Raw genomic sequence first — 13,879 nt, 5'->3', positions numbered from 1 at the left:
ATAAAAAAATTCGTATGAGGGGAACCTTCTTGCATTCCTTGCACAAATCAAATTCCCATGGATTACACCACAAGTTTTGGGCTGCAAAGAAAGCAATATCAGACCCTTAGTTTTTAGTTTATTGTTGCCCTTTAGTTCTAAATGCCTTTGATTAGAGCTCAGTTTTTGGAGGTTACTAAGGGCCCACTTTATACACAAAGAAAGAGCAGGACTAAAGGCACATGCGAAAAACGTGCGTGATATTTGTGCAGCAGACAGGCTGAGTTGTACTCAGAAAAACAGTGTGCAAATGAAATGCAGAGTTGGAAGTGGGCTGTTCTTAGAGCATAAGTACACTGGCACAGAAAAGTACTCAAGATTTCTTAGGTCTGGGGTAAAATATTTCTTTATCCTAAGAAGAGCCACAGCCATGCAAGATGTGAGAGTTCTGCCCAAAGCTTTCTTTACAAATGGAGAGAATAAAAATGCTGCACTAACAAGGAATAATTGACTCTAGTTTAAAGGGACTGGACAACTTGATAACTAGCACCCTCTCCCCACCACGTGACAGAGATCAAGTATTCCTAAAATAAGGTGGTGAGTGGTTAGTTGGCAAGACTAATTCAGTGTAAAATTCCTATACTCATATACAATACCTATACTCAAAATAGGTTCAGTGTTTCACCTATTCAAAACGTGCTCAGCTGAAGCACCATTTGCGGCTGCATTACAGCCTTAGCAATACTACTTTTTAATGAATGATTCAAATAATTCATTAGCAAGTGGAATGACTCTAGATAATATATGAGGCATCTGTCTGGCCTTTCTTATCAATGCCATGTATTTTGCATGTCCATATGATCTGCAAGTTAAAATAGGAAGGTTTTTCCTCCAGCTAACTATCTGGGGACCAGAAAGGAAACAAARGAGTTGCATTCAGAGAATGTGTTTGGTGGTTAGAGGATGACGTCCTTTGACTCAGAAATCAATTTGACTGAAYACACTGTGATGACTCCGGCTATGAATCAGCTATAAGCTGTATCTGCACTGCAACTTGGCGGCTGGGCTCATGACAGAATCAATTTCAAGTGTTTGAACTGTTGAGAAGAATTGAGTTTTCTTGTATATTCTCAGATATTCACAGATTCATCCCTGAGAACGGGCAGTCTCTGACGGTCACAGGACCATCGGGAGGGCAGGGACCTCTGAGGAGCGGCAGGGAATAAAACCATGAAAATTCTTGGTAATGATGCATCTCTGCAGACAGCTGGCCCTGCAGGCAGGCGCCTTCCCAGCCTGCCTTCCTCTCCAGCTGCTGGCACAGCACCTGAGTGTGCAGCCCTGCACCTCGGGGTATGAAGGCAACCCAGACAACAGAGGGTGCCCGGGGGATCTGGGAAAACTAGGCCCCTTTGTCAGCTCGGAGGATAGTGCAAAGAACAGGAGAGGGGTGTGGAAGCCAGGAGTTTCTCTACACCTGAACCCACACCTCCCTGGGTATGTCAGCTTACTGCTGCCACTAAAGCAACTCATCTGACTCTGAATTTGCCTCCCTTGGCCTCCCTGCCATAAGGAAAGGCAGCTGAAGGGTGATCAGACCACACTGTTAGCGTACAAAAAGGCTGGCGTACAGAGCTTGACAGTTTGTACGGGGTATGTATGGTGTCTGTGCACCCCTGCCTCTGTGCCTGAGAAAAGGATGTGAGAGCTTGCCTGCTGCAGCCAYGTGGATACACAGATCACTTACAGACATGATAATCTAGGACTTCTGTGAGCAGGGCTTGAAATGGGGCAAGTGAGGATAATTTCGATGGTGCCCAGAGAGGTATTTGTCTATGTTCATTAGCTGGAGTCTCTTTTAAGTGGCTGAAGGAGTGTAAGGATTATAAAGGAGTTATGAAAGGACAGAGTGCAAACCACACTAGATGGGGACCATCAGCAGGTACTGGTGCCAAGGGTGTTCTCAGCTTTCTGAGTCTAGGTAGGAGTGCTAGCAAGTATGACTTTCAGTTTGGGAGGTACAAATATTTCCCAGGCTATCTCAGCTTTGGAAGGATGAGCCAGGCAGAAGCCTACTGATTCTCCAATGGGTCCCTGTATAAATATTGGAAGCAGGTAATTACATCATCAACCAATTGCTTGGTTTTAGTTTCTCTCTGCAGCTATGCTGGAGCAAGCCCTGGGTAGCTATTGGCCACAAAACTCTTCTCTGGGAATGCTGGTGGATGGGATATGGCATGGTCAGAGTACCCACAGGGCAGTCCCTGCTTGGCCTCTTGCTAGAGAGCTAACCTGGCGAGTTGGCTTGTTCTTCCTGGGAGCAGGCAGGGTTTCTGTGCAGAGCGAAATAGCAGAGCTAAAAGAGATATTCCCACGGGAGACTTGGGTTCTATCTACAAAGAACAGCAGTGCTTCCTTTAAGAAAGCTTTACAAACACTTTCTCAAACTTTTAAAAGTTTTAAAATAGAACTTAAGAGCTCCACAGAATATTTTGATGAATTAGAAGCTGCAGCTAGACCTAAAAGAACATAAGAGAGGTCAAAGCTGGGAAGAGGGCTGASTGCGTGCTGGACGTGTAAACCAGATGTGCCACATTGTGTAATCCTGCTGCTCCAGAGGCAGCACATCTCACGTGCTGTAGGCAGCAGGGACTGAAATTCTTCACCTGACCTGCTGGTGGTATTCTGCCGTGGCACTGTATTTAACAGTATCTGTTAAGGGAGAAACTGTCATGGTCTATCTTCCTTTGTGGGCTGTGCCAGGCGTCACACACAGGTTGGCCAACGGAGGATGCACATCCAGCACACGGAGCGCAGGGTGGAAACTCTGTTTCTAGCCTGACTTTTTGGCCAACATCCAGAAGACCCTCAAATCTCTTTAACAGGAGAAAAAGAAGAGGAGGAGGGAAGAGGCACTGTCTCTATATCTGGTTCGTCTTCTAGGCAAAATGTGATTGCTTGCTATGGCATTTCTATGGCTTTCTCCATTCTAATTTAAAATATCTCACATAACTGATATATCGCCACTCAGCTTGTATGTCTAGGCTACAGCTTGGTAGATCTCATTGTCAAAGAAGCTCTCCAAAATTCAGCTTAAGGATTCCTTTTTTCAAACTTCACCTTATTTCTATGTATATCCCCAATTCAATGCTCAGATTGGCAAGTAATATTATACTATTTTTTTCCACCTACTTTTTCATTTATTTCCTTTTTTATTTGCAAGGCAGAAACAAATAATATTTCAGAACTGCCTGTTCCCTTCTCTATGCTTCCTAAACACAGCGAACCTCCTGTAGGTTCACACTCTTTCATATCTTTATCTATGCATCACCTTACCGCCATTGATTAACTAAGCCAGGAATCTCATCCAKCTCTCTGTTCCTTCAAGCTTTAAGCTTAATGTTATGGAAGCAGAGCCCAGCAAGGTGTGTAAAAGCAACACAACATGTACAGCTACCCAGGGTGGGACCAGTTTGGTTTGGGGTTGATATGAATGCCATGCAAGCTCGTGCTTCTTGGTGGAAAGAACAACAGGGCTAACTAGTGATCAAGTAATCCACTTTGCTGTTGTTACAAAACATTACTTGCAATGCCTCTGCTAATTCAGATTTTAAGACAGAAACCTCATGGTAACAATTATACAGTCTGGAGGTTATCCAAGCCTAATTTTGTCATTGCTGTTTTTTAAATTTTTTCAATAAAAGGAATGTTTGAACCTATCTATGGAGCAGACACGCTTCTCTCTGCCAACCACTGTCAGCGATGAGCTCCCGCCCGTCAAGCCACTAGCATTTCACTTCTACTGGAACTAAATTGTTAGAGAAAAAGCAGGTCATCTCCTTGTGATGTAACACCAGAAAAACGGGTTAGCTGCGAGTGAAACCCATCTCAGGAATGGGAGAATCAAGAGGGTGAAGACACTTGGTAAAATCTTGACAAGGGGATGAACATAGAGCTTGGACCATAGGAACCTGATATAGTGAACCCTGTTTCTGAACAGTATCCGTCTTACTAAAAAAGGAAATGAATAAGGCATTAGTTGCTAATGCAGATTTTTCAGAGGCTGATTACATAACAACATTACCCTGCACAAAGAACAACAGCGGAGTATTTTGTATCTTTGAAAGGATATAAACTAGCCTTATATGGCAGCATAGTGGTGAACACAAATATCCTTTCTTATGTCCCAGCACAAAATATTTCACAGTTGCTGCTGCAGGACTGGAGGAACACACCAATGCTTGGAGGTGACAGAGCCCCGCTTTCCCTCCTGCATTTCTCCACTCTGCACAACCCGTACCCCTGCWGGGCCACTGCATCTCACGACTGCCTTGACCATTGATGGTTGCAGTCAGGGCCGAGTATGAGCCAACACTGGTTCTCAGAGGCTTCCCTGTGCCACAGCAGTTCTTACTGAGCTTAACCCTCGAGCCACGCTGAAGGAAGGTCAGTGCTTTCTGGGGTGGGRTGGGATGAGGTGAAGCTGATACTTACAGGACGACTTCTACGTGGTCCAAAGCCCACTGATCATGACCTGTTCCGCTGTGCCGGGGCTGCCACCAGCGCAGTAAGACTCCTTTCACTCGTGCCTCCCTGCAATCGCAAAGGCAAGAGCCTGTGAGAGCTCCTGGCTGTGAGCGGTTTGTGCCTCCCCATCTCCTCCCCAAACAGGAACGGAGAGCAAAGTCCAAGTATCATCTCTACACCACTAAACATCAATACACCATACACATGGAAGATTTAATGACAAAAAATGCAGTTCAGGTGGGATTTTTAAAATATTTTTTCTCTCATATCTTTAAAACAAATATTTGATATTTCTTTCAATTATAGTGATGAACACTAGACTGATTTTTTTTAATCAGCCTTCCCCTTAAGCTTCCTTCTACTCTCTCTTCAACCYTCATTTTCCTGCACAGTGATGCCAGATAGACTCCTTCCTAGCAGAAATATATCTTGTGCATTCAGAGGTAATGAAATGAGACTGGGTACTCACAGGGGAACATTATAAGACACTCTTTGGGCTTGTATAAAGTCCTTTGGCTGATGCTGTGCAATTACTTGCCATGTAATTCCATTATTTACACTGTACTGGAGGAGCACTGCCTTGTCTACAGTGTTAGGATCACTCAGGTTGGTATTGCAACTGTCTGTTTGTGAAATACTTCCAATTTGCAAAACAAACATGATTTTGCTGTAAAACACAAAGAGAAAAGGTATTTTCAATATGTAAAAAAGTGGTCAAACAGGAAAAATAGCATTTCCAGGTTTAKTGTAGTCACCATTCTAAAATTGTGAGCATTCTCCAGAATCATTACTTTTAACAAGCAAATAAACTTTTCTCACGTTTCTAAAACACAGCCCTCCTTTTAAGGTTATAAWTTACTTTGTATAACATATTCCATATATTTGGAGGCTATCAATACAATATTACATTGTTTCTGCACAAAGCTCAGATGAATAAACAATATAATAAGGAAACAAGTGTATAAAAAGCTTAAAAAGGGAGAAAGAAAGCCTAAATATAAAAAAGTACCTAAAAGATTCCTAATATTCTCCCTGGGTGTTCAAATAACAAATTAAGAGCCTAATTTGTATCTGGCCCGTTTGCTGATCCATCCTGTTTCTAATCACAGTTTAGACAATTAGCTAGATATGAATCCAGTCCAGCGAGCTGTCGCTCGGGTAAGAGCCAGCACGGGCTGCTCACGTTTGTTATTCCACAGCCAAAGGGRCTCAATAGATGAAAACGATACTCCGGCTCGTTGGCAGCTGAATACAATTTTCTATAACAATGGAAGAAGAAAATGAGTCTGTAATTACTGACAGCATTGCTCCTCATGCATGACTGCTGTGGAGGCACACGGAAACACGGGATTCGCCTTATCAGGCACTGGCCCAGGCAGTCTGGTGTCCAGGCTTTGCCAATGGCTTCAGCTTCAGCGCTGGCTTACAAGGCAGCGCTTTGTTGCACATGATGAAAACATCTGACCCTTTCATCTGACATTGCTTCCTCCTCACTCTCCAACTCCCAAATGAAAGCCACGAAACATTTTGCCAGCCCTAACATTTATCTGCCAGCCAAGCCCGACCACACGGTTCAGCAGGTCAGCCCATCCTCATCAATACTGGACCACATGACTTCACATGCCTATAAAGTTTGTTTTCTCRTGAACTCCTAAAAGAGCATTTTAGGCGCAGAGTATTACCTTGCTCGAGTGAGATCCAGAGGCTTAGTCACAGCTTGCCGTATTTGACAACCATTAAAATACAGCGAGTCTCCATGGGCATAGGGTGCCAGCTGTCCACATCCATTCCCTATCACTCCCCCTTGAATGGTTTCCCAGTTTATTTCAGTGACTCTTTCAGATTCAAAATTATCTTTAATATAGCTGGGGAGATCATGGCTAAAAACAGAGCAGTCGTCACCTAGAAATGACATAGTGAAGTTAAAAAACACGCAAAAAAAGAACAGAGAAAAATCAGAAACAGTTCATTGAAATTCCATTCAAGGTTGTGGCCCAATATACAGTGTGACTACAGGCTGGGTGTATTTTGGCAGAACCATGAATAATGTGCACGTAACTGTACAACATTCATTTCTGGAAAGTTGAGGCTTCAAGTCTGTTCTTATTTACAGCAGYGTAACTTCAAAAATTGCAATAGGATCTCTTCTCTTATACATCGGTGGAAATAAGAGAAACCTCAAATCACCACATGAATGGAAATACCTCTAAAACAGGGAAGGATTTGAACCTTGTAAAGTTATGAGACTCTGTCCTGGAAGACAGTAGACATTCCAGCTCCACTCCCCATAGAGCATCTGTAACAGTGCAAGTCTGTGGAGTCTCCTTCTCTGGAGACAGTCAAAACCCACCTGGAAGCGAYCCTGTCTAACACGCTCTAGGTGACCCTGCTTGAGCCTGGAGGTTGGACTAGATGATCTCCAGAGGTCCCTTCCAACCTCAACCATTCTGTGATTCTGTGATAATGTCACGGGGGCCCCCAAGTACTGCTGGTCATGTGCCTAACGGACGGGGAGGATTCCAGCAGAATAGTCTGTCTTTATATTGTGCATTTATATTGTGCAGAACTGAATCCCTCATAAGTGACAATCTACAGTCTGGTCTCCACACACACATCAGCTGGAAGTGAAGTACCCTTGGAAGGAGGACAGGTGGGAAAGCCTTTTCTGGGTAAGCAGGTAGCCACAGTATGCCTTCAAGGAATACAGTGCCAAACAACAAAGAGTATTGATTCAATCCAGAAATAATAAAAGGAGGGAATATCTACTATTTGCAGTCCTTTCAAACTATGAATTTGTAATCTGTTACTTAAGTATTCCAGTGGTGAATTTAGACAAGCTCGATCACTCTTTCTTTATCTTTTTCTTTAGTTTTGAACTAGATTACAGAGTATCACACGTATAAAAAGGAACTGAAGAAATGAAACCTTGGTAGCCTTCATCACAAATGCAAACAGCTCCTGTTGTGCAATATCCGTGACCACTGCAGAGCTTCGGGCACGCTTCCCCGATGTACACGTGGTCAATTGCCCAGCTTTGCTGCTCTAGTTCTTCTCCTTTCTGAATCCACCTGAACTGGGTTGCACTTCAAATACAAAAATACAAACACCATATTGTGATATATCTAGCAATTAAACATGTCTCCACAGTGACATTGAAACACGCAGGCAGTAGATGACATGAAAAATGTTGTATGAAAGGGTGGTGCCTGTAATAACTGGAAACACCCAGGCCAAGTAGGTGGCATTAGGTCATTGGCAGCACCACTGCTATTAACAAAAAGCATCTTCAGAGTCATTAATTATGTATCAGATCTAAATCCAGCAATGAAGAAGCATTTTTTAATTCAGGAGTTGATCCAAACTAACTGTGCTAGTGAGACAGCTGACGTTGTTACAGGCCCGCAGTGAGCCGACCTTTCGGTAACCTACCTGGATGAGACATGATCAGGCAGCTGGATCGTTATTCTTTTCCACATAGAGCTGTTGACAGAGTTATAGATGGTAGCTTCGTGGAACTGAAATGGGGAGCAGCCAATGCTATTAGATGAGGAAGGAAGACAGTGCGTCTGGACGAGCTGCCATGAATCTGTCCTGTAGGGAGCAAAGAAAATGTGTTTTTAGAAGAACCAGAAGAATAATGAAGCTGGCAATCTCTGAGCTCATGGCATTGGTTATCTCACTAAGCAAACCCAATAGATTTGCAGCAATAGTTTCTATGCTTTGTTGCCACCATGAGACAAGAAGTGAGAGGTTAAGGCCCCTGTGCAGCTACAGGAGACTTTCCAGCACCAGGCGTAAGTGCTCTGAATCGCATGCTGATGGCGCTTTGAGCAGAGTCGAGCCCAGTGCTCCTCTGAGCTGCTTCAATACAAGGACTTATTTAGCAGGCAGTTCCCTAGACCCTCTCTTACAGTGCCCAAAAAAGAATTTAGCAGAATTTGCTCCACCTTCACCCATAAGCATTTGAGCACAGACTATAGCTTCACTTTTGTGAACCACAATGCACTATCRCACTACAGCACAGGAAACAGAGTCATTAGTTGGATGCGAGTTAAAGAACAAATTAGTTACGCATCTTCCTCTTTACTGTGSCTTGATCTTAAATATACAGCCCTGTACCATACTAAACCAACAGTTCCTTATAACCATRGTTTTCTGTATGCACATTTTTAACAGGAACATGCTCGCAAACTGCTGGTGCAGGTTCAAAGCTAAGAACCTTCCCACAGCTGGGATAAATTACGAAGAGACTTTACAGGCGTTATGTAGATAAATCCCAGTGCTTGCAAACTGGATTCGTTCAGATCCTGTTACAAGAGGACTATTGAAGTGATTGTTTTAATAAATAATAGCACTCTAGGTTGATTTGGGCCCATTCAGCTCTCGTTTACCTGGCGTCTTTAGTGTACTCCAGCATCACAGAATGGAGGTCACCACATGAAGTTGCCTCACAGCCAACCACAATCTGTAGCACAGATTAAAAAAAAATAAGGCTGCTGTAACAAGTCAGGTAGACATTTAATGTGATATATAATGAAGCTGTGCTCTCTTTTTTTCCTTAAGGGGAATATAAAAGAGATTGCCAATATAGATYTTGGAAAAAAGTCTGGATGGAAAACAAAGAAGGTAATACTTTAGGTATTGCTTTTACTTAACTTTACTTTATTGTTACTGTTATTTTCAAACAGAAGCCAAATCCTAAGATCCTAAATATCAAATTAAATACCTAAACAAATGTTGTTTCTGAAACACTAGGATCTGGTAGCTCCTCAGCATTTCAGAAAGTGAAGTACCTAACTAGGCATTAGTTACCCACGAAATTTAGAACCCGTAATACTAAATGTGGGAGTGAACCTCAATTCAATCCAATTTAAAAACAGAATTGTTCTGAGTATTTGGAACAATAAACAGAYCTGTGTCATGTTAGAGTGGAAAGATTACAGCTAACAGGGTACTGAACAGCCAACAAACAGCTGCGTTTCAAGAGCTTCAAATGCAAACAGCAGCCATGCACTACAGCTCAGATCTTGGTTTAGAAATAAAATATTTTGTTGTGATTGGTGTGKAAAGAGGAGAAAGTCATGAGAAAAGCTTTGCAAAGAGAGCTTAGTAATATGAACTTCCCAATGTTTACGGGTTGTCATAAATATAAGAAAAAGGTGATTGGAGTAAAATAAGCAGGCTGGGGCATCTTAGTATGTAGTATTACAAGGCAGGTCAGACTCTTCTTTTATGTAGTTTCAGCAAAGAAGGTATGCTGTGCAGGTGGAGCAAGCAATGAATATGTTATACAGTTAATATAAAACAGCAAATGTTAAGAAAGGGTGAAAATATTGATTAATAGAAGACGGCAAATCCTGAACCTGCCTTGTTAGACAGAATAGCAAGAAACAAAYATAAGAAGGAAACAGATGATTATTTTAATGACTTTGCTTACATATTAGTTCCTGTCTTATTTAAGACTATATGGTGCTTGGGGAAGGGCTCAGAACATTTCTGGACAACAACCGCATAGATATTCTGGCTAGTATTCAAACATCACTTCCTCCAAGCTCAAGAGCGGTGCATCCCTATGAGTAAGAAGTGCAGCAAAGGAGGCAGGAGACCTGCATGGGTGAGCAAGGACCTCCTGGCCAAATCCAGACAGAAGAAGAAAGTACACAGAATGTGGAAGAGGGGACAGGCTACTTGGGGGAATTACAGGAATGCAGCCAGAGTATGTGGAGCTGCGTCGAGGAAGGCTAAGGCCCAGCTGGAATTGAGTCTGGCAAGGGATGTTAAGGACAACAGGAAGGGCTTCTTCGAATACATCAGCATCAAGAGGAGGACTAGGGAAAATGTGGGCCTGCTACTGAATGGAGCGGGGGCCCTGGTGACAAGGGATACAGAGAAGGCAGAATGACTGAATGCCTTCTTTGCTTCAGTCTTCACTGCTAAGGGCAGCCCCAGGAATCCTGCAGCCTGGACGTGAGGGAGAAAGTCTGGAGAAGAGAAGACTTTCCTTTGGTTGAGGAGGAGAGGATCAGAGACCTTCTGGGCAAGCTAGACATCCACAAATCCATGGGCCCGGATGGGTTGCACCCATGGGTACTGAGAGAGCTGGCAGATGTTGCCAGGCCGCTCTCTGTCATCTTTGAAAGGTCCTGGAGAACTGGAGAGGTGCCTGAGAACTAGAAGAAAGCCAGTGTCACTCCAGTCTTCAAAAAGGGCAAGGAGGAGGACCCAGGCAACTATAGGCCAGTCAGCCTCACCTCCATCCCTGGAAAGGTGATGAAACAGCTCATTCTGGATGTCATCTCCAGGCWTATGGAGGAAAAGAAGGTGATCAGGAGTAACCAGCATGGATTTACCAAGGGGAAATCCTRCTTAACCAAYCTGATAGCCTTCTATGATGGAATGACTGGCTGGGTAGATGAGGGGAGAGCAGTGGACGTTGTGCACGTTGAYTTCAGCAAGGCTTTTGACATGGTCTCCCATGGCATCCTCCTACATAAGCTCTGGRAGTGTGGGTTAGACAAGTGGACARTGAGGTGGATTGAGAAGTGGCTGAAAGGCAGAGCTCAGAGGGTCGTCATCGGTGGCGTGGAGTCTAGTTGGAGGCCTGTGGCTAGTGGCRTCCCCCAGGGCTCAGTACTGGGTCCCATCCTGTTCAACTTTTTCATCAATGTCCTGGATGGAGTGGGGATGGAGTGCCCCCTCAGCAAGTTTGCAGATAATACCAAGCTGGGAGGAGTGGCTGACACACTTGAGGGCTGTGCTGCCATTCAGAGACACCTGGACAGGCTGGAGMGTTGGGCAGAGAGGAATCTCATGAGGTTCAACAAGGGCAAGTGCAGAGTCCCCAGGGGAAAAATAACCCCAGGCACCAGAACAAGCTGGGGGCCRACCTTCTGGAGARCAGCTCTGCAGAGAAGGACCTGGGAGTGCTGGTGGATGACAAGTTGACCATGAGCCAGCAATGTGTCCTTGTGGCCAAGAAAGYCAATAGTCTCCTGGGGTGCATTAGGAAGAGTRTCGCCAGCAGGTYGAGGGAGGTGATCCTGCTCCTCTACTCAGCCCTGGGGAGGCCTCATCTCGAGTMCTGTGTCCACTTCTGGGCTCCCCAGGACAAGAGAGACCTGGAGCTATTAGAGAGAGTCCAGYRTAGGGCTACGAAGATGATCCGAGGGCTGGAGCACCYGCCCTATGAGGAACRGCTGCGAGAGCTGGGCCTSTTCAGCCTGGGGAAGAGAAGACTGAGGGGGGATCTGATCAATGTGTAYAAGTACCYGAAGGGAGGGTGYCAAGGGGACRGGGACAAACTCCTTTCAGTTGTCCCGTGTGACAGGACAAGAGGCAATGGGCAGAAATTGAAGCACAGGAAGTTCTGCCTGACCGTGAGGGGGAATTTCTTCGCTGTGAGAGTGACGGAGCACTGGCACAGGTTGCCCAGAGAGGTTGTGGAGTCTCCTTCTCTGGAGATCTTCAAGGCCTGCCTGGATGCAACCCTGTCTACCATGCTCCAGGTGACTATGCTTCAGCATGGGGGTTGGACTAGATGATCTCCAGAGGTCCCTTCGAATCTTACTGATTCTATGATTCTGTATTTTGTTATGACCGTTTAATGTATTCAGAGCTCAAGCTTAAAGGAAAATGCTGAGAAATTTTGATTATTTGGATCATTTTCCATGACAGAAGTAAGTTGAAGGGGTACTCTTCTGCTCTGCACACGTTTGTGTTTCCAGTAAGCCATCCCGCTCCATGCTGCTGCTACCTTGCTTGTTCATTAGGCAGGGGGAAATGGCGTGTAGGTGTTCCAGGCTGCAGACTGCATTCTCTTCATCTTGTCTGCATTTCCAAGGTCTGTGCAAGTCTCTCTCTCTCTCTCTTTCTTTCCTTATTTCTTTTTGCACTACTGCCGTGGTTCCTAGTGCCAGCTATTTTCACTTTAGGAAATAATTCCCACTGTATCTTATGATGCGGTTGCCAATAATTTCAGCAGACAGGGATCAGACTCCCAGTCCATCTCAGTAACCTCTAAAGCATACAGACAATCAACACAACTTGACATTTAACATTCATGCAATTTTTCTGATTCCTATTACCTACACTTTAGAATTTCCTTTAAAATCTAATAAAAAGGCATTATTATTTATTCATCCAATTGTGCATCCTAGCTGGAGCAGTGAGAATTTCTGGAGACAAATTAGATAATTTTTACTGCATACTTTACTTTGGAGAAAAAGAACATTTCTTACTTTAAACTGCATCATGTATCCTGGTTGTATAATTAGCTCCCTGGAGGACAGGATGTTGTGTGTTTTATCTTTTTTCTTATTTGGCCAGTAGAGATGAAATGATGGATTTCCACAGAAACCTGCAGTCCTGACTGCATTAGGGTAAAAACTCCAATTTTCTTCATGAGAGGTGCCTTCTATTAACATGAGTGAGATACAGTTACCGCATTGTCTCAGTAAATATCAAGGCTTAATAACGAACTCACAGAATCACTAGATATAGTACTTCAGAAATATAAACACTACATTTATGCTAACTATCATGACACAGAATAAATAAGTTACTAACAGACCTAACAAAAAATCAGCTCCAGATAGGTAATTTAGATTGTTTACACAATAATATTTAAAAAGATAACATTAAATAAAACTTCCGTATAGAAATGATTTATGTATTGTCCTTAAATGAAATGACTTGGACTAAAATAATATTTTCTACCTTTCATATAGGTATGTATATACTGGTGTATACCAATACTTACATCTCTCTCTCCCCTCCGCCCCATATTTGTGCACCCCGTTAGTAGCATGCAGAATAGTATATAAACTTGGACTAAAATAGTATTTTCTACCTTTCATATAGGTATGTATATACTGGTGTATACCAATACTTACATCTCTCTCTCCCCCCCACCCCGTATTTGTGCACCCCATTAGTAGCATGCAGAATAGTATATAAACTCAGTCTTAGTCTACGGTATAAAAGATTTGCACAGCTAAAAATAAGTGTTCTTGCAAGCTCATAGAGCTACGTTAAATGAGATAACGGCAGACTACAGAGTAGTTGTCACAGTCTGTCTTACCATCATCAAATGTATCTACCAGCTGGCTGGGGTTGATCTCTGCTCCTCCGATCAGAACGTTGTCCAGTGCCCACTGCGCACGGTCGGGGCCGGAAACCACGATGCCATTGCTAATGGTAAAGGGCTGCCACCAGCGTAGGCGGGTTGTATTGGTCAGAGCGTCTTCGGGGAGGAGGATGTARTCATGCCTGACTGAAATGTATTTTTGGTAATCCATCTCATGAAGCAAAGTCCAAGATATTCCTAGAATGAAATGATTRAGGCTTAGCAATAAAAGCAAACGTACAGTAGAAT

General features: G+C 43.7%; 1 protein-coding gene across 1 annotated transcript in view; it reads right to left on the bottom strand.

The window, feature by feature from the left end:
* The window catches only part of RELN (reelin), a gene marked incomplete at its 5' end in the record, with an annotated part of 298,722 nt that overhangs the window by 7,132 nt on the left and 277,711 nt on the right, over positions 1 to 13,879 (bottom strand). The window contains 8 exons of the mRNA XM_085298374.1: positions 4,474 to 4,572; positions 4,976 to 5,173; positions 6,189 to 6,408; positions 7,432 to 7,589; positions 7,936 to 8,097; positions 8,898 to 8,971; positions 12,744 to 12,919; positions 13,586 to 13,828. Of these exons, the coding sequence (XP_085154500.1) occupies positions 4,474 to 4,572; positions 4,976 to 5,173; positions 6,189 to 6,408; positions 7,432 to 7,589; positions 7,936 to 8,097; positions 8,898 to 8,971; positions 12,744 to 12,919; positions 13,586 to 13,828 (1,330 nt within the window). The remainder of the gene's footprint in view (positions 1 to 4,473; positions 4,573 to 4,975; positions 5,174 to 6,188; positions 6,409 to 7,431; positions 7,590 to 7,935; positions 8,098 to 8,897; positions 8,972 to 12,743; positions 12,920 to 13,585; positions 13,829 to 13,879) is intronic.

This window comes from Rhea americana, unplaced genomic scaffold (genome assembly GCF_003343005.1).
Source record: "Rhea americana isolate MKP2758 unplaced genomic scaffold, rheAme1 scaffold_1, whole genome shotgun sequence".
Classification (NCBI taxonomy): domain Eukaryota; kingdom Metazoa; phylum Chordata; class Aves; order Rheiformes; family Rheidae; genus Rhea; species Rhea americana.
Note: the sequence above shows the minus strand (reverse complement) of the source record. Positions and strands in the feature narration are given on the sequence as shown.